Source organism: Labrus bergylta, chromosome 21, assembly GCF_963930695.1.
Source record: "Labrus bergylta chromosome 21, fLabBer1.1, whole genome shotgun sequence".
Lineage (NCBI taxonomy): Eukaryota > Metazoa > Chordata > Actinopteri > Labriformes > Labridae > Labrus > Labrus bergylta.
Window position 1 is genome coordinate 11,890,666 of NC_089215.1, and position 21,165 is coordinate 11,911,830.

At 38.2% G+C, this 21,165-nt stretch overlaps 1 protein-coding gene across 1 annotated transcript; it reads right to left on the bottom strand.

Annotated features, from left to right (window-relative positions):
- Positions 1-1,012: 1,012 nt before the first annotated feature.
- Positions 1,013-20,887, bottom strand: LOC109987783 (alpha-tectorin-like). The gene is made up of 31 exons (XM_029278306.2): positions 20,869-20,887; positions 19,550-19,618; positions 19,040-19,078; positions 17,165-17,230; positions 16,718-16,833; positions 15,512-15,790; positions 15,314-15,409; positions 15,026-15,191; positions 14,494-14,559; positions 14,025-14,140; positions 12,980-13,258; positions 12,781-12,876; positions 12,490-12,658; positions 10,736-11,136; positions 10,038-10,614; positions 9,369-9,952; positions 8,711-9,263; positions 8,026-8,624; positions 7,705-7,862; positions 7,099-7,499; positions 6,783-6,979; positions 5,677-6,081; positions 5,294-5,577; positions 4,667-4,944; positions 4,396-4,515; positions 3,443-3,627; positions 3,141-3,301; positions 2,392-2,643; positions 2,094-2,253; positions 1,901-2,012; positions 1,013-1,816 (listed from the first exon to the last, which is right to left on the bottom strand). The coding sequence occupies exons 2-31, from the start codon at positions 19,593-19,595 to the stop codon at positions 1,725-1,727; spliced, it is 7,053 nt and encodes a 2,350-aa protein (XP_029134139.2). The 5' UTR covers positions 19,596-19,618; positions 20,869-20,887; the 3' UTR covers positions 1,013-1,724.
- Positions 20,888-21,165: the final 278 nt, after the last annotated feature.

Genomic DNA, 21,165 nt, shown 5'->3' on the forward strand with positions numbered 1-21,165 from the left:
TTTTAATTGTAACTGTAAGTGGGCACCAGAGCCTATTGGTATTGTTGTGCTAGTTCCAGGGCACACAGCTCCACCCCGGGAACATGGATATGCTTTATTTGCCTTTTTTAGTTTCATGGTTCTCGAAGTGAGAATATTGATTTGCACCTGTTGAACTCCACGCTTCCTCATTGTTGTTGCCGAGGGCTGCTACAGTAACTCTGCAGATGTTATACTGTTCGAAGTGCTATTTATTGTAGAGGGCGAGGCTATTGGCAGCTACACCATGTGGAATTAATTCTGTTGGCAAAGTCACTTGACACAACTCATAAAAGCTGTTGTCTGGACAGTGGGGTCCTCATAATAGCTGAGAAAATAAATGATAATCAGAGGGTTATGAACTATATCAACTCTAAATCTGATTTGTAATGGATAAAGTTTGATGTCAGATAAATACAGAAAGCACATCATTAATGGTTAGATTTCTAGATTTCAGTTTGATCTCTCTTCTGCTGCTGCATGTGTCCGCTAGTTGTTTGTTGATTTTGTCCTCGCTGGATTTTGTCTAATTTTCTATTCTTCACTTCTGTCAAGAAGTAAATTTGATTTAGAGCAGTGGTTCTCAACTGGTGGGCCGAAGACCAAAAGTAGGTTGCAGATCTGTTTTCAGTCAGTGTAGAATGTGTTCCTGATTCCTTCTGTTTGTTCTGTCAAATGTTTTGTACCACCTGAGGTCCAAATGGCCCCATTTTTCATTAAATGATTTGGTTAGTTGAAAAATTTCAGAAATTTGGGTAAGGATTCCTCATGATATGTCATTTCTCTATATTATTATTATTATTATTATTATTATTATTATTAAGGATAGGATGATGGGTCCTGAGGCTAGAGTGATGTATTTGTATTTAATTTTTTACATTTTTTTTTATTATGGCCTGTCAAAGTATAATTTCTCTAATTATGTAATGGTGCAGTGTTCAGGAAAATTCAAATCCATTTTCCTTGATTAAAAAGGATTCTGTGTCAACTCATCTTGCTTTAAATCTGGACTGACTTTATTATAGTAATTTGTATTGAACTGTAATGCAATTCAGATTATGTCACAACCTAATATTTGCATCAGGATACAGTTTTAAATATGAAAAGGTAAATCCTTTTCCAATAAGATGCAGACTCCACAATTTAAAATACATTTGAATTTATTTTGCATGATTTTAAAAAAATTGTCTGTCATTTAAAAAATGACAGACAATAAGGATCTAAGCAAGAACATTGCAAAGGGATTCAACTTTGTAATTCTGCACATTCTGTAGGTCTCCTGTACTTTTATAAAACAACCTTTTGACAGACAAAAAAAAAACAAATCAAGAACAAAGTTTAGAAAATATGAATCCAATCCAAAATGTAAATGAAAAATATATTGACCTGATGAGGATTTATATTTTACACTTACATAACTTCATTAACCGCTTTTCCTTCATTATTAACAATTAACACTATCATCTAATGCTAAACTGATAATCATTGTAAGAAATACAAAAAGATGAGCACCGGAAATCAATGTCATTCACTTCACACAAAAAAAGGTATCTCCTTCTACTTTTTTGGTGGATCCTGACAAAGATAAAACCATTAAGCATTCTAAAAAAATGATCAAAAAAAAAAACTAGTGCTGACTGATTCTGTTGTGGTGTAATATGTATACATTCATTCGCTGACTGTGCGAGGGCTTAAATTTGAGCCGTCTAGATCAGAGTTTTAACAGTCAGTAAACTGACTAGTAAGGTCACCATGCAGGTCAGTTGGCCCGAGGCATTGCTCTTTTCCACTCTGCCATCTGCAAAAGAACAACCAATGTTTTAGATGAAATGTCTCCAACAGCTGTATGTCATCTAAAATGCAAAAAATAAGATAACTTTACCTTTGTAAAGTGATCGTGCCTGTCTCAGGACAATGGGTCCAACTGAGATGTCTGTAGGTTCATGTTGTGATACATCCCTCTGAACTCGCCCGTGATGACCTGGGTAGCAGTTCTGCAGAAAATCATAAACATCTTATTGTGATGCACCGGTTGATAATCTGTACAATACACACACAAACAAAATAGTACTCACATTGACGCAGTTGTTATTCTTCAAAAGACAGAGGTGGACCTGGCAATGCAGGTAGATGGTTGAAGAGTTGGTGAAGGTGAACATCTTGAAGGAGAATCGGGACACTGTGGAGATGCCATTTTGAATCACCTCTACTGTACCATCTTGTGGGTTAGGACACCTAGAAGACAGGCAAAGTTGTTGACATGCAGACCATGTAAAGTAACATAATCAATGTTATAAGAGATGATGGCTGCAGAAAGTTAAGAACAACAAACAAGTGAGGAGGACAAGTTAAAGTTGAAAAACGTGGCTTTACTCTGCACTGATGAGATCCCAGCGGACAGGGTAGTTTGCAATGTTGACAGGCGTGGCCCAACAAGAGTCTAGGATGGTGGAGATCTGCCGTTCATCAAGTCCTTCTGTCCGAACCTCCACATATATCCTTTGGTTGATTTCAATTTCTGTGTTGTTGTCACCAGTGAGGGGGGTGTGGAAGTCTGCGTCCTGGTAGGGTATTATTCTGATACTATACTGCCCAACGCCAGCAGGTAGATTCCTGTTCACGATGCTAAAAACAAAAAAATATGTTGTGATTAAACTAAAGAAGCAGGTTATCTATAAGCTCAATTGATATGCAGCAATACATAAGATTTGTTCAGTAAATACAATTAACATAATACAGGGTAGTCCTTTGAGTATTTTTGACATATTCACATCCCACTCATGGATCATTAGACTCCCCTGAGTTTCTGGATGAATGTTGCTTTAAAGGGTTGGGCGGAGAAGAGTTCAGGTAATTGGCACAACATTTGTTTAAATTAATTTAAGTCTTTTTAATCAACACTGTTATCATACAGCACCAGTATGACAAAACAATAAAAACATTAAGGTTCTAGGCTGATGCTGACACTTAGTTTTTTAAAGTGTTATTGGAAAATGGAAATAATGAAAATCTACTTGCTATACTATACTAAAAACACTATGAAGAGATGTTTTTCGTTTATTTAGTATGCAACAAGAGTAAAAAAAAGTTAACAAAGAATGCAGAGGGGAAGTTATTGCTACCTCTCTACAGGGTTGATGCCCACAGCCATAGACAGGGCCCTGGTCAGAGGGTAGTCACAGCAGAAATTCAGATTTAGATTATTTTTACGGCTAATTAGTTCGCCATGGGTGTCCACGTCACCCTTAATGGTGTTCTCGTAGATGATGTGGGTCCCATTGCTCTGAAATACGAGATGACAAAATGTAAGGGGTTAATAATAGTTCAAATACAGTAGTTGTTTTAACCTCTCAAATCGCATCCAAAGAATATTCATACAACTCAGATTGTGTTCTAATATTTATTATATAAGGTATAGATTTACCCTAAGAACTGTCCCGCACTTGTGCTCTTCATTGTCAAATTGAAACACTAGTTTGCCGTCCTGAATTGTCCCGTTGCAGGAGTGATCTTTGAGGTGGAGGGTGCTTGGTTTGAAGCCAGCTTCAAACAACTGGCAGCGCGACAAAGACATGGTGCCTGTACTGCTGACACAAGCGATTGACGAGTCTGCAAAAGCCAAATACACAATACAAAGCAACATTTTAAGAGTTTCTATTGCCTGTGTCATGGTTATTGGTTAGCTTTTATATGACAAATTTGATCACATAGCATCTGTATAGAGATGTTGATTATGCTGACTAACCAACGGTGTAGATTAGGTTGTTGATTGTATGCTTTGTCCGACATGGATGGTACACGTTTAATAATTAGGAGCATAAGCTAACATTTTAAGGAAACAACGTCAGTCAGGGCTGACAATCTGAATAGTTAAACTCATTCATATTTCATCCAAAATGAAGAAGTATAAAGTTGTTCAGACCCAGATTGAACTGACAGTTTTTTCAACATTGTATCCTCTAAATTTCCTTCCACAATAAACTGCATTCTGAGGAAAATTTCAAGCTAGGTCATTGGAAAAATTTGTCCAAGTACACCTTGAGACTCGTACTGTAGTTCAATTCTGCCTTTTTATCTAAAAGGTTGGTAGTTTTGACTTGAAGGCAAATAACCATGTATTTTTTTTTTTAAAGTTCTGATTTACTCCAGAACTGTACTGTTTAAGGTGTTCATATGTCAGTGTTTTGTTATCAGCTTGTTGTGCTGCCCCTTAACTGCAAAAACTATGTTGATATTGGTTAAAAGAGATAGTTAATGTTCAAAATTTAGACAATACTTATGTTCTTTAAATCCCTATGAATGTGAGCTTATGTACTCAAGCGTGTCCATTTCTTGACTTAAATGCAATGATTCAGGATTTAACTGGCATATTCTCACCATAGCTCTCATGTTTTGCCCGATGGTGCTGCTCATCACAGAAGCAGCCGTACTCTCCATAACGCTCACCGCACCACTCATCCTCTGAGCAGTCCAATTGATCGCATGGGTCTGACTCAGCTGTGGTGAAGTTGAGAAAATGATTAGGAAAGGAGGGTTAAAACTGCAACAAATCATGGAACAGAAACTACCATCTATACACAAGTTGCCAGGAGTCTTTTTTATTCCTGATTCTATATCTCATATGCCCCTTAGGGTAGTTGAAACCTACCACAATACAAAGCAGAGCGCCATTCTGGGATGTTTAATCCAAGAACTGAGCAAGTTGACTCATAGGCAGACACAGCAGAACACAGCATGCCATTGGCTTGAGTGTAGAGGCAGAGATCATACACACAGGCGCTGTAAAATGGCTGTGGGTCAGAGTGTGAGTGACAGGAACTGAATGGGCCAGTGGTGTTTGTGATGACACTACAGAGGTCAGAGTATTCTTGCATGAAGGGGCAGTCGGTCAATCCATCACCAACGTCATCATCTGTGGATCCACATCTAGAAAAGACAATATCACATTATGCATAATGTCACAGTGCCTTCTGTGATTATTACAGTCACATACAAAGTGTGCAAATTTGCTTGCAAATGGAGCCAATGTAATGTTTCAGACCATATCTGACAAAGTAATAATAACTAATGGTCTACATTGTTGCTGACAAGATGTCTGCTTTTGTAGGTCATATAAAGGCATTGTTTCCAGTGTTTTTCATAACCATCTTAAAACTAACTGTAGTAAGTGATTATTACATTGTGGTCAACTTGAACAAGACCTGTTTCTTTATGAAATGAAAGAATGTCAACTAACAATGGTATCTGAATGTTATTTTTTTTTACAAGCGCTTACCCTGGTTGGCTTGTCGGTGACATCCAGCTGTGCCCGAAATGATTATCATTTAGAGCCAATGTTCCATTAGGCAAGACTTTGTCATCTGAAGAGTCACCGTTAAAGTTTCCACACATCCCACTGACTCTGTTTTCACGGTTTTTGCCGATTCTCACCATTAATGTACTCTTTCCATCAAACTCTACTATCAGGTCACCGGCATTGACTTCTATGAAGCTTCCCTTCCTTGACACATGAACTAAGGTGCCTGCAATGGTGGGAAGAGACACCTCACTTCCATTTACCTGATGGGATGAGAGATGAAAGAGGAAAGGAATGAGAACATGCTTGTGGCCTCTTTTTTTTTTTTTTATTAAGCATCTTAAAAATAATAAAGAGCTTACCTTAACTATTTTGTTCGGTCCAATCCTTATGTGTGCACTCTCTGGCATATTTGAGAGGTATACATCCACTGCTGATACAAACGACACGTGGTTGTTGCCTCGGTGATTATTGGTGGCTACTACCTGAAACTGTGTTTCATTCATACTGTGGCTCCCACTCTCAGTAACGATGTAAGAGCATGTGCCCTGAAAATGAGCCAGTGCCCCATCAAAGCAAGAGTAGTGTGGGTCTCCCCACACAGTGCAAGTAGCCATAGCAGATGTTGCAGCAAAACAGCCTAGCTTGCCATTTCTAATTGTGCACTCTTGTGCAGGAGTGCAAGATGCAGCAGAACAGCGCAGGTCATTGGGAGCATGGCACTGACATTGTAGGGAGCAATTGTCCGTCCTGAAGGACTCACCAGCCTGGAGCATGTGAAAAAGAGAGACCAATAAAAAATAACTGAATATAGTATATGTCACATGAATAAAGGACACCACACTTCTTTTTTTTTCAACAACGTTGTTGCCAAGTAATAAATGCTTAAAAGTTTAATTAAATTCAATAATCTAAATATTTTCCTTTAGAAGTAGACCAAAACAGAAACCACTGTTTCCCCCTTTACATTTTTTTGGGTTATGCAACAGGCTCTAAATAGTATCCTCAAATTAAAAAATGTTTATATGTGCAACATGTACTTATGAATATGTCATATTTTACTATAGCTCAAAAAAATTAGGTGAAATATTCAGCCAAATTATTGCAAAATGTGCTTCATGTGTTGCAATAGTAACCAAAGTGTGACTGGGCACACAAAGAAAACTGTGCACACAGTCAAGAAATGTTTTGCCCTTTAGGTGAGTATCTGTGGCTAGACTTAATATGTAAATACTCACCCCTAATCCCTTACAGAAGCACATATCTTAATTACATTTTTAGACAAAGTTTAAAATATATATATATTTTTAATGGTTGACAGAGGGAGAATTATTGCCTCTCTGATAAACAAGAGCTGACAATTAGCCAATGAAATGTATGTGTATTGGCTTGTGTCATAATACAGAATGTCAGATACATTTTTAGGGAAAATTATATAAAACTACTTATCAACAGGTATATTACTCACATTATAGTAGTAGCCATCATATTGGCACCCACAGTTTTCTACAGGGACACATTTTGTCCCACTCCTTACGAAGCCTTCATCACAGAAACATCCCTCAGAGCAAACCTGCACACAGGTTGCATCAATGCTGCTGGCACAGGTGTGGCCACAGTCAGTACCACACAGCTCATAATGGGTGTTCGTTGTACAGTCAAGTTCTTTAAAATTGAGGAAACAAGATTGATTTTAGATGGTTACAACAGAAAAATGTAGTCAATTTACCAAGCCTGTATTTAGATGCAATGGTCAACTTTATTTTTTAACGGTGTTAACTTACGGCAGGTTGTGTTCTCTCTCCAAGGGTAGATTCGAACATTAGCAGACTGACATGCAGTGACATATGCCTCAATTGCCCTGCACAGAAGATCTTGGCCCTCATTGCCCGACACACAAACATCAAACACACAGTCATTGAAATATGGTGCTGGGTCCACCTGCCCATGGCAGAAGCTGAAGGGGCCATCAGCTGCCTGAATCAGCTCACATTTGGCTCTAGCAGGCTGGTCGTTGGTGCATTGCTGGCAGGAGGAGCCACACCCATCACTGCAGGTGTAGTTGCCTGCCACTTTCCAAGCTTTTCCAAACTCATCTGGAGTGTTGACAATCATTCCTGACGGGGTGTGGAAGTCATCATTTGGATCCCCATTGAAGTTGCCACAAAGTCCACATGTCTGCCCACTTTAAGTAATAATATACAAAATATTCATATTGTTACACAAAAATTACTTCAAAGACAAAACAAATAAGAAGTCGACAAGTTAACAACATAAATACATTGAAATACACAATTAAATTAGAATTTTTTTGGGCTTAAAATATTCCAATTAAAAGTATTTGTGTAATGTACCTAAATAAGTAGAAATAAAGTTTAAGTTGCAGATACCTGTAATTAGAAGGCACAGAGATAGTCACTGTACTCCATCCGTCGTATGTGACACTCAGGCCAAAGTCAGTACTAACAAATGTGCGAGATCCACTTGCATAGATGGAAACTTGGCCTCCTTTCAAGAGAACTGGTAAATTTGTTGTAATTCCATTTATCTATACCATTGGAAATAAAAAACAAACAGAGGATTATAACTAACCAAAACAGTTTTATTAAACAACTCAATAAATTAAAATGCCATTTTACTGGCTGTAAGCAAAAACGTACTTTAGCAAGGATCCCCTAGATTGACCAACAGTTCCCAAATGGTTGACTCACCTCTACCATGCCACTGATGTCCCCTGACAGGTGCACTTGATAGCCCCACACATTGACAAAAACTTCAGCTGTGATTGAGACAGGAGCGCCTTGCCATTGCTCATTCTTTGCTTCCACTGAGAATTCATGGTGTTCATCAGTGGCATTACAAAGTGTTGCCAGAACATACCGGCAGGTCCCCTGGAAGTCAAACGGTTTGCCATCAAAGCTGAGGTAGTGAGGGTCACCTGATGCAGAGCAGATGCCATGCGGGCTTGGATGGCATCCAAACTCTCCCTCCACCACACGGCAGGACTCAAGGGGACCACAGGAGCTTGGGTTACAGTGGACTATTCCAGTATTGCCATTACAGTTGCACAAATTCTGACACTCCTCCCCATCCCAAAACTGATCACCACTTTCTCGATAGCGTCCTTGATAATAGCATCCACAGTCTGTTGGTGGCACACATTGATTGCCATTAAGGACAAAACCATCATCACACTGGCATCCTTCCTGGCACTGACTGTTACAGGAGAAGGGAAATGAGAGGGTGGGGCAAGAGGAAGGACAAGAACCTCCGCAGAGTTCGTAATGGCTGTTCACAGGGCAGTTTTGCTCTAGAGAGAAACAGAAATAAATGATTAAGCAGATATATTAAAATTATTTATTTTCAAGCTAGCTTCACCAAAAGCAAAATGCTTACCACAACCAGTTAAATTCCTCCAGTATCCTAGGATGATACCCTTCTGTTGACACATTAGTGCATAATCTTGTAGGACCTTGCAATGGAATGATGCTGGATCTGGAGAGGCTTCAATGATATCCACACAGGCATCCACATGCTGTTGTGCATCTACTGAAGCCCAACACTTGGCAAATGGCCCATGTGGTGATCCAAGGATGTCACAGTCCTGCCTAGACTTGTTGTATGTTGTAGAGTTATGATCTCTGTTCTCCACACAGTGAGCAGCAAGGGAGCCATCTCGCCAACTGTCCCCAAAAATCTGAGAGCTATTGACTAGGTTGCCATTGGGTGTGAGGAAGTCGTCATAAGGGTGACCATTGTAATTACCACAGAGTCCACCAAGTGTGCCATTGTAGATACCAGGTGCTGTGACACGCACATAGTGAGGCCAGACTGTCTGCACAGTTACACCAAATGAGGTGTGAAGGATGATACTGTGAATGCTGCTGTGGTAGATCTGGATTTGGTTTGATGCTGAGCTGAAGGGTAGTCTGATACGTTGACCATCGACCTAAATGGCAATGTAAAAAGACATAATTAGAAGATCTTTTGGAATTGTTGGGACAATATTTTAACATACGTGTTGTCACATTTGTCTTCATGAGCTCTATATTACCTTAACACTGCTGCTGCCTGTTATTTCAATGGAGACTTGTGTTCCCTCTGCCTCAAACGTTAGCACATTGGCAAAACCCTGCTGTCCTCTGGGCACTTTCTCTGTTGTCACCATAAAGTGTGGGTGATTAGACAATCCCATTACTTTGGCAAGGGTCAATCGACAGGCCCCAGGGTACTGATATGCCTTTCCATCAAATGTATGATATGACCCTGGGCCCTTAACCCAGCATGTTGCATAACTGTTAGGTGTGCATCCTCTTTCACCGTCTACCACACTGCAAGATTCAAGTGGGCCACAACCATGGTAACTGCAGGTCATGGAGCCATAACTGCAGCTGCAAAGTCTGCCACAGTCCTCATCTAGTATTACTGTTTCTCCAGAGCGGTAGTAGCTACCCTCAAAGCTGCAGCCACACTCAGCATGAGGAACACAGACTCCACCACTAAGGATGTAGCCAGAATCACAGATGCAGCTCTCCTTGTTATTTAGAGGGCAGTTATAGGTAGAATTTGGATTGACACAGGTAGCTGGACATCCTGTTCCTTGAGACTCAAAGTGACTGTTGGAGGGACATGGGATTTCTAAACAAAAGAAAAGAAAATTCATATTAATTTCAAAGCAACTACAGCAAAATATGTTTTATGGTGTTGAAAGAAAGAGATGTACCACAGAATCCTTCGCTCCTCCAGCTTGCAAGCTGAATACCCAACTGTTGACACTGACTTGCATAGACGTTAAGGGCTTGGCACAGTATGGGCTGGTAACCTTCTCCCACACATAGATCAAACACACAGTTCTCGGCAAAGAGCTCTGGAGAAAGATGTGGATGGCATGCAGCAAATGGACCGGAATTGTTCTTGAGGATACCACAATGGTCAAAATTGCTGAATAAAGCTGTCTGACTCTCGGTGCAGGCAGCACAGTTTAGACCTCCACAATTTGTCCCACAGCCAGGTTCATCACCTACTGATGCTTGCCAGCTGTCAGCAAAAACCACGTCAGAGCTAACAAGCTCGCCTTGGCGGGTCCGAAAGTCATCCCCAGGGTTATTGTTGAAGTTTCCACACAAGCCACATGTTGCATTAAAGTATGTGTAAGGCAGACTGATCTTGGCCAAATGGTTGTTATCATAGGATACCTCTAATCCAAAATCAGTGCTGATGATCAAAGAAAAACCTGACTCAAAAACCTGGATAGCGCCATTGTTGAGGGAGATTGGAGTTGCTTTAAAACTTCCATTTACCTGTAAGCACACCGGAAAGCAAAAAAATTATTGTAAAAAATGTTTAAAAAAAAAAAAATACCACAGGGAATGAAAACGTAATAATTAGTAACTTAATAACTTAGTAATAATAGTTACTTGCCTTGGCCTCTCCATGATGTCCCTTCACAAGCTCAATGGTTTCATTATAGACAAACACTTTAACCAGTCTGGTCCATGAAACATGAGTGCTGCCCCTATGCTCATTCTTGCCCTCTACTCTAAAGTAGGGCAGCTCTAGTCCACATTGCTCAGAGAGAATGTAAGTGCAGGTACCCTGAAAGTGAAACACTGTGCCATCGAAGGTATAGTAATGCGGATCCCCACTTATAGTGCAGATGCCTTTCTGCACCGTCTGGCAGGAGTACTGAAAGGCTGCAGGCTGGCAGACTTGGGAAAAAGAGCAGGGTTGGCTGTGACACTGTAGGCCTGCTAAGGTGCAGGTGCACTTCTGTGAACAGGTACTGTCGCTCCAGAATGACTCAAACAATTGTACTGGTGAACCTTTGTAGGAAATAAAAAGAAAAGTTACATAGGGAATGCCCTCCAAAACTTAATGTAACAATGGCTGACAGTAAAGTTGGTACAAAAAATAAGTCTGTCTTGTTCAACTTGAAGACATTGACATTCCTAAACAATTTTACATTTGAGAACTTCTTGGGCATATAACACTTTCGAAGGACTTCAAATAACAAATGTGAGAAGGTTCTCTGTCTACTCTGTTTATGTATAGGTTACCATATTTTAATGTAATCAGTGCACAAAAAAATATACCTGGGTTCAACATGTGGTAGACAACACAACAGTGAGTTCTTGAACACAGCCTTTCACCTGTCCCCTCCCCCACTAACTAATCAGGTGAGCTTATTTAAGGGAGCTGTATGCCAGGTACAGGTCTCCTGCTCCTGTCTGGCATGTGTATTTGTGTTTGGTGTTGCTGATGGTAGGTACAGCCTTGATTCAATGTGTTTCTAGCTGGTTTTATTTGTTAATAACATCCTTGTTTGGTTGTTGCTGCAGATTTAATAGCTGGCCTGTGGTTACTTGCTCTGTAGGGTGGCTCTCTATTTTTAGTTTTGAGGTGAAGCATTGATTGATTTTTTATTAATATTTGTTTTCCTTTTGGTTGCTTAAACTGCTGCTGTATTGTAGTGTTTAGTCCCCTTTTGTACTAAAGTACTTTTCTTTTTGGCCCCTTTCACTCATCGATTGTCCCAGTTAGTTTTGATTGGTTTGTTCATGTTGTTTTGTTTTTGTATTACTTCAACTTTGTGTTCATTTAGTTTGCCGTCAACTGACTGGAATTTGCTTGTGTTTACTTTGTTTTGGTTATTTAAATTATTTTTGTTTTTCTTTCAGCCACTTAGTTGGGAAGCTAGGCACCCAGGGTGAGGGCTCTCCAATTGTTGCATGTGAGTTAAAGAGCACTGGGGCATAAGTAGACTACACCAAAGTTGTTGAGGATTGCTGTGTGATTTTCTGTGCTGCACCTGAGTATGTGGTTGCACCCCACACCTTCCTCAGTGTAGTCTGCCTCTTCACTAGTGGCTTAAGCTCAGTTTTGGTTTATTTCTAGACTGGTAGTGTTTTAAGCATTTGACCTCGTTTAGCCCATTTTAGATTCTGTGATTAAAATAAAAATGTATCTTAATTCTCCTTATTAGTATTTGCATTATTATATTGTTTAACAATTTTTTCCTTCCCTACAGCTTCAGTCTACCTTAATTTGCATATTTCCTTCGATTTATTCAAATAAATTCTTTTGAAAATGCGTTATTTGACATAATTAGTTATGACCATCACCTACTCTTGCCACAAACCTAAAAAACAAGATTAGAAAAGTGGGTCTGAGCTAACCATTGAAAGTGCAGGTCCTGGTTCCATTGTCTACCCTGAAGGCCCAGCGACCTGGTATGTTGACATTACTGCTCTGGTTGAGACTGGTAGATTCATTGTGTGATGCAATGTTATAGAATGCTCCATGGATGGTGAAATAGTAAGCGGAATGGGCTGTGTCATATCCTGCCTGAAATATACAAAGATAAAATTGCATTTACATTTCTGCATAAAAGTTTAAATAAGTGTGAACTTAATACAATGCTTATCGGTTTTTTTTTAATTAGAATTGATCATTTTAATTGTTCAAACCTGCACATTGTGAAACGGTGGGGCTATGATTCCATAGTTCATCAGCACAAATGAGTACTGGCCATCAGAGATCAAGACTGCTTGAACTGTAGTTTCCTGAAAAAAAAAGGTGGATTTACAGTTTTTGTAGTAAATAAACTCAAAGATAAAACACCAATATGTCAGATGCAATTTCCTGTTACATTATATGATGACTTACTGTTCCACTGTTTGGAAAGTAGGCCATCTCATACCATGTTGCAACAAAGACCAAGCTGGCGTTAAAGTTCAGGCCTGGGAAGTAGTTATTAATGTCTTGGTTTGCTTGATTAAGAACACTGCCGCTGGTGTATTGGTTGTAGTAGACCCAACCAGTTTTTCTGTTGTCAAAATCTGTCCAGAATGGTGCAATGATGTCTCTGGTACCATGCATTGGAAACATTTGAGGTATGTAACTATACCATGATGAGTCAAAGGTCATGTGTCCATTATGGTTCACCTGGGGAAAAAAATAAACAAACTTTGGCAAAAGAAGTACTTTAAGGCTTCAGTACATTAATCATCTCATAGTTTCAATTCTTCTTATCATAAAAGAACTCTACTGACAAAGGAGTTGAATACACTGTTAATTGAAGGTTATGCAATCAGTATATGTGTAGGTACATGTCAAGGTTACTAACAGAAAACTTGAAAGTCCTGTTGGAATTAATGAATTGAGTATTAAGAAAAAAGGTTTCACTGATTCCTTCATAAGTCAGTGCTTGAAGTTGACTTGCGTCTTAAGTTGGTGTACAAATTAAATGGTACAGGCTAATTATGACAATTTCAAAACGCAAAGTGGTGCTTGGCTGTACCATGAACAAAGTGCTAACTAGCTGTGCATTGTTGATCTGTGTCTTGGGGAACATCTTAGTCATAATGGAAACCCAAGTGAAAGTCTTCCTCTTCCTTATTATTTTAATATTAATAGTTCATAGTTCCTGGGTTACAGAATTCATAAAAATGGCGAGGGTTGGAACTGTTCCTAGAACTATGAAAGGTTCCTGCGGTCCAAAAAAAGCCTATACTGTGTTCTTGTTAGCTTTTTAATCAACAGATGTTTCCATAGCAACCATTTTATGTTTGAAAAACCAAGGGGATGGGTCCACTTAGACTTGGAGGGAAACCAGTATTTGTGAAAACTATTCTGTATTGTCTGTAGAATGAAAATTTATTCCGACATTAAGAAAATACTAAAAACGTTTGCTGAATATTTTTTTACATACATAAATCTGGTTATACGTCTGTCCAAAGTACACAAAAGGGTGCTGCAGGGAAATCAGTGGAGAACTTCCATCAAGTGCTCTAGCGGTCGTTGTTCCAGCAATGGGGTAGAGGGGTCCTAGAAAGAACAATGGACACAACAATTACAGAAAAATACAAGGCACATCAATATCAGTCTCCTAGGCAGCTGTTGCATAATGTTTAACATTTCTCAATCCACTTTTAAGGTACAACAAGTTGAAATTTGACTTAACAAATAAGGCCAATATGTCCTTTTCAAAGCAACTGTGTTTTGTTAACAAACATACAGTCACACAATAGAGGTATTATCTCTAACCCACTGGAAATAAGTAAAATCCCTCAGTTATAAGTACAGTACTTTTTGCAACCATTTTTGACATAAAGCCATGGATTGTGTGTTCATAGAATGGACATATGAAAACAAATACTATTATTTAAGATCCAACTTACCTCCAATAACCTGAGGATTCAATGGAGGAGTTGGCTGAACTGTTGTCGTCGGAGGAATGGTTGGACCTTATAAATAAGCGCAAAAAAAATTATTTGTATGGTGAAAATAGTCCTGTTGACACTTCAAAAATCAACTCTTTCATTGAGAAGCATCCAAGTGATAAATCCTGTTTAAAAGTGTTTCCTATCCACCAGTAGCCTTTAAGGAAGCACATAAATGAAAGTATTCCCTTTTAGTCCATTGCTTACTCATGTTTACTAGTAACGAATGTTTCAAATGCTGCTTCATTGCTCACCCAAAGAAGTAAATAAATAATGTATAGCTAAATCTACTGACATTGGTTTTTAGGTGGTAGTTTCTTAAAATTTGCTAAATTAAATGGTACCTGCAGCAATCTAAAACTTAACTTCCTGCCTGGTTTCTCAACACAAGGGTCAGGTGGACAGGCATCTCCTGCGACAAATACACTTACTATCAACAGCTTCTTCATACAACCCTGCTTCAGAAGAAAAAAGGAGAAAAATCACTTACAGTTGATTACACAGCCTCTCGTTCCATTGTCCACCCGGAAAGCCCAGCGACCGAGTTCGTTGACGTTGCTACTCTGGCGGAAACTTGAGTTATTGCCTATTCCATTGTTGGAGAATGATCCGGGTATGGTGAAATGGTATGATGAATGGACTGTGTCATATCCTGCCTGAAATATACAAAGATAAAATTGCATTTACATTTCTGCATAAAAGTTTAAATAAGTGTGAACTTAATACAATGCTTATCGTTTTTTTTTTTATTAGAATTGATCATTTTAATTGTTCAAACCTGCACATTGTGAACCGGTGGGGCTATGATTCCATAGTTCATCAGCACAAATGAGTACTGGCCATCAGAGATCAAGACTGCTTGAACTGTAGTTTCCTGAAAAAAAAGGTGGATTTACAGTTTTTGTAGTAAATACACTCAAAGATAAAACACCAATATGTCAGATGCAATTTCCTGTTACATTATATGATGACTTACTGTTCCACTGTTTGGAAAGTAGGCCATCTCATACCATGTTGCAACAAAGACCAAGCTGGCGTTAAAGTTCAGGCCTGGGAAGTAGTTATTAATGTCTTGGTTTGCTTGATTAAGAACACTGCCGCTGGTGTATTGGTTGTAGTAGACCCAACCAGTTTCTCTGTTGTCAAAATCTGTCCAGAATGGCGCGATGATGTCTCTGGTACCATGCATTGGAAACATTTGAGGTATGTAACTATACCATGATGAGTGAAAGGTAATATGTCCATTGTGGTTCACCTGGAAGCAAAAAATAATTAGTCGTTACAGATTACTTGTAATGACAGTAGCATGTTCAGCCATATCAGCATATCTTTGGTTAAAGTTAAGGATTTCCTATAGAAAAGTTGTTCGGCCTGGTGGAAAACATCTTATGACAAGGGCATGGTCTGTGGTCAAGTATCTTTTTTGACAGGGGACAGATGATGGGTCCTACAGTTTACATGGTAACAGAGTCATAAAAAAAAGTGCAATTGAGAATGTAAAAAAGGTATAACGCAAAAAGGTTCCTTCAACATTTCTGTGCACAAAATTATGAATCTGATGCCTTTTTTTTATAACCTAAAGAAATAATTAATTTAAGATACAACAGGGTGCTTTGCTGTATCAAGGAATACCTGACTGCAGGGTGCAATTTGTTGAAATGTGGATGGGTTAAGGTTATGTACATTAAGGAACTGCAATGTTGCTCTCTTCTTTATTACCACCACCAGTGTTTGGCCTTTTGAAAAAGAATTGGCTGAATAGGTTGAATTGGCATTTACCTTGCACCCTTGATATTATCCCTTAAGGTCAAAGAGGAAGTTTTACTGTATTTTTAGCTATCTTGCAAAGTTTCGTAGGTTGCTTAAATGATAGAAAGCAAAAAGTGTTGAACGTCACAAGGGTTAAGTACAAGTTTCTCAAACCTACTTGGTTCCTCACAGCATTTTAATCAATAGATGTTGCTCATCCAGTTATTTAACACTTTGACTACCACGCAGAGGGATAAACTAAGGCCTGGAGAGCTGCCAGCCTTGCAAAGCATTGGCTGAAACCCTGCAAGTTTTTAATATCATAAGTAACTATATTTTTATTCAAACTCCATCAATGATTCTCAAATGTCTGAAATATTCAATTCAAAAAAACATAATTGATTTTTGTATTGCTCAAATTGTTTTTACATACATATATCTGGTTATATGCATGTCCAAAGTACACAAAATCGTGTTGCAGGAGAATCAGAGGAGAACTTCCATCAAGTGATCGAGCGGTCGTTGTTCCAGCAATGGGGTAGAGGGGTCCTAGAAAGAACACCAGGCATAACATAAAACAAAACATACAGTGAGCATTCATTACAGCCTTTGAGGCAATTGCTGCACAATGTTCTCAACATTTAACATTTTTAGATAAGATTTAAAGGTACAGCAGCATAACAATCAATATGCATTGTCCAACAACCACTAATTGTTGCTATAAAAAAGCATAAAGTCACTGAACTGGAAAAAAGCGCACATAAATTTAATCCTTCCATTAGTAACTATTAAAGCCACTGATTCTGACATGATTGCATTACAAGTCTGTGCAGAGAACAAACAAATGATAAACTAGAACTTTTTTCAGGATTCAACTTACCACCAATAACCAGTGGATTCCATGGAGGAGTTGGCTGTTGAGTTGTGTTCTGAGTAGAAGTTGGAACTATTAAAATAAGAGCAGAAAAAAACAATACGCAAATTAATGACATTATAGAGTGTATAGTAACTCAGAATGAGAACTTTATCATGAAGCAGCATGCAAGTAAAATTCCAATATAGCAGTTATGATTAGCAGGGCACCAGTTTAACTTAGTTGGTGGAGCAGGAGCCCAATATAAAGAGGCTACAGTCCCCCAATGCATCTGCCACAGTTTGGAATTCCAGGCTTAGTTCCTTGATGCATACCCCACTTTACCCTAACCATAATGTCTCTCCTCAGCTGCCCCCTCAATAAAGGCAGAAAGGCAGGTAAAATCAACTTTTAAAAGTTGTTTGTAGCTATAAGAAGCCTTTCAGGGACCCTATTTTGTATTATTCATATTGTTAGACAGTTTTTAAATATTTGAAATGTATTACACTCCTAACCCTTGTGAATTTTCCTAAAATATATATTTTTTGTGAAATAGATTTTAACCAGACTTTTTCTTTTAATGCATTATCCCCTTTAAATTGAATTGTATTTAAAAAGAAGACCCCACAATTTTAAAGTGATGTGTTAAATGTGGGGAAAATTCAACTGTGAGCTGATTTAAATACATTTCCATCGTCCTAGTCCTGTTTCTATTTTCACAAGTTTTGTTAGAGTACCCTCTGAGGTAAAAAATCTTGGAAGAAGTCCTTGCTATGGAGCTCTTTAGGAGCATTCTCAGAACGACTCTGGTAAAGAAAGGCACAGAAACCTTTATCTTAATGAGGAGGCGGTGTTATTGACCCATTCATGTTGCTGGTCATTGTAGCTGCACCCCCTTTAATCTGTGATGCACCCTAAGTCATTTTGTTCTGGGCCTGTCCATTTGTATCCCTTCTTGTGGCATTCTTGACTGAACCTGTTGAAAATGCCACTTAGAGATATACTGTATATTGGAAGTAATCATGCTAATTTAAGACAAAATAATTTTGCTAACTGGTTTGGTGACGTCATGTGACTAATTATATGGTGTCAGTTTATTTCCGTGAGTGCAGATACAGGTGTAGCCATGCCCATCTTTTAACACTTCCAGGTGCAACCAGAGGGGGGCAGTAAAACACCGTCTTTAAGCCTTGAATGAAGTCTTTTATGAAAAGTTGAGATAAATCCTCGGCAGACTATTTGGCTCACTCTAAAGAGACATTTTCCTTTGGTGTCATAGTGTGGTACCTGTCCAACTCTCACAAGAATATCTTCTGCTGTATTATAACAACATCAAGCTTTTTCATATGTGGTGTTAAAATATCCTTTCAATGTCAATTCTAAGCTTTTTATTTTTTATTTTTTTTTCAAGGAGGCCAGACAACGCTGTGGACAGTGAGCAGGTATGCATGTTTGTTTTTATGCAAGTAAAGCTGGAATTAAAGGAGCAAAAACTAGGCCTACTTGCAGGTCATATCATTGCTTGTGAGCAAGTATTGTCTTGAATCCTCAAATACAACTCCTGGAAATGTCCTGAATAGGTCCTGACTGTGTGCTATATGAGTTAAAAGTCCAGGTACTTGCTTATTCACAAATCTGCTGCCAGTGCATGTGATATTTCCCTATACTATATTTGTATTTCAATCCCTTAAAAAAGTCAAATAAATTTAATAAACTTTATTTGACAAAAGCTACAGATAACATTTTCTGTTCAACGCTCCTTATTCACCCTTAGAATGCATAAACTCATACTCGTGTTATTAGCTTTTAGCCAGTGGTAATAATAATAATCCTTTGACATAATTGCAGGCCTTACTTGTTAATAGTATGAGATATAAAGAAAATTAGATTGGTGTAACATACCTCCTGTTATCTGAACAGTGGTCTGCGGAGTCACCACACCTATGAAAACAAAAAGCATCAATATGATTGGATAAGATAATGAAGCCAACCAATTTCTGTGTTATGGTATCTCTCTAACCTCCATATGTTTTATTATAGCTGTGCTGTATGAATAACACTTAATCTTTCAGTAGCACAAAACCCTGACATTGTTCAAAATGTAGTGCTAAATACAGAATAAATATACTTTGGGCTTAAAGTAATTATACTTTCAAAGCTACTCTTCCACTTCACAAACAAAGAATCATACCACTGTGAGGTTAGATGTAATCTGTTGGTAATTCACAAAATCTTTTGACATGGTTGTCTGGTCTGTTTTGACCAAATGCCAGCAATTTATTTCAATTCTTCTAAAGGGCTCACCATACAGATACAGGTAAATTTTACAATGTTTATGTCAATTGCCAAAAACTACATTGATGGTAAAATTAAAGAATCAAGAAAATTCAATGTAATTTCTCAGTTACTCACTTATTACCCCCAAAAGCAACACAGGTAACATGATTTGAGAAGCCATTCTCCAAATCCCAAAATTGAAACCTGTTGACCAGATATAAAGTGTTGGATTACCCACGCGTGTGCGCACGCGCACACACACACACACACACACACACACACACACACACACACACACACACACACACACACACACACACACACACACACACACACAAACACGCCCACACACGCCCACACACGCCCACACACGCACTCACACGCACACACAAACACGCACACACATACGAACACACACACACACAAACATGCACAAACACTACCAAGTGGACATGAATTGATTTCCTACAAATCCTACACAACATCATAAAGTGGATCCATTTAATATGCACATTTAAATGAAAATAAAATACGGTAATTTCATTCAAATACAATTTAAAAAAACTGGAGATTTACACAATGAACCAAAATAGAAATACCATCAAATTAATTGAATTTGAAAGAGAATCAAAGAAATAGCATCTAAAAACGTTGTTATGCACGAGCGGGTCAAAAATGGCCCGATGAGGTTGTTTATTTGCGACTTCTTTGTTATTTTAGGTTGCTGTAATTTCAGGTATTCCTAGAAAGAAAATATGTTTCTGATATCATCTCATTCAAATTTTTTACTTATTTTTTTGTCATATTTAATAAATTGTAGTGTCTGTATTTCTAGTCCAAGCTTCCACAAGTGGGTTTACGATGACCCATATGCATTTTGTATTGACTGTGGCTATGAAGGACATATTTACTGTCAACTACAAAGTCAATATTTAGAAGTGTCACCCCTCATTAAGATCACTGTACACTGCAAGATCAGATACATGTCTGTATTATCTTCATTTTTTTAAAGTTTGCCAGTCTGTATATTGATACATTGATTTATGCATCAAATAGCAACAATAACAAAGCACTTGTTCTATTAGAAGATGTTTCATTAGATAAATATAACTTTTGCATCCTGATTAATGAAAAGCTAACAGGACAGTTGTCCTAATATCGTCTAATTGTCTGAGAAAATGTATAGGAAAGATTATAACAGTAAAAAGAACACTTAAACAATGTTAGAAGATATTGTTGAAATTGAAACTGCTTTGTTAAAATAAACAAACAAATACAGATTATACAGATGTATTTTGCATCACAATTACTTTATAAAATTCTAAACAGGTCTATACAAAGTGATAACTAAGATGTAGTAAGAAATGGGCACCAATTTCCTTCAGAAATACTAAGATCATGCAGCAGAGAAGTTTGAAAAATCATGACTCAGATCAACAATATGTATCAATTACCTGACTGTCCCTTCTGCTTTCTCCCTCATGTATGTGATGCGGGGCAGCTACCTGGATTTATACCGTCAAAGTTGGCACTGTCCCATGAATCTGTGGTTTGACCAGTTGGATGTGTTTCACATGGATAAAATAGAAGTACTTCCTCCAAGAAGGGAACTGTACTTCATTATTTGTGATAATGAGAAAGATGATCTAACAACAACAATAAAAAAAATACCTACATAACAAATATGTAGATCAGAAAAAAGATTCAATCATTTCTGGAAAAAAATGTCTTCCTTTAAAAAATGCCTGCCA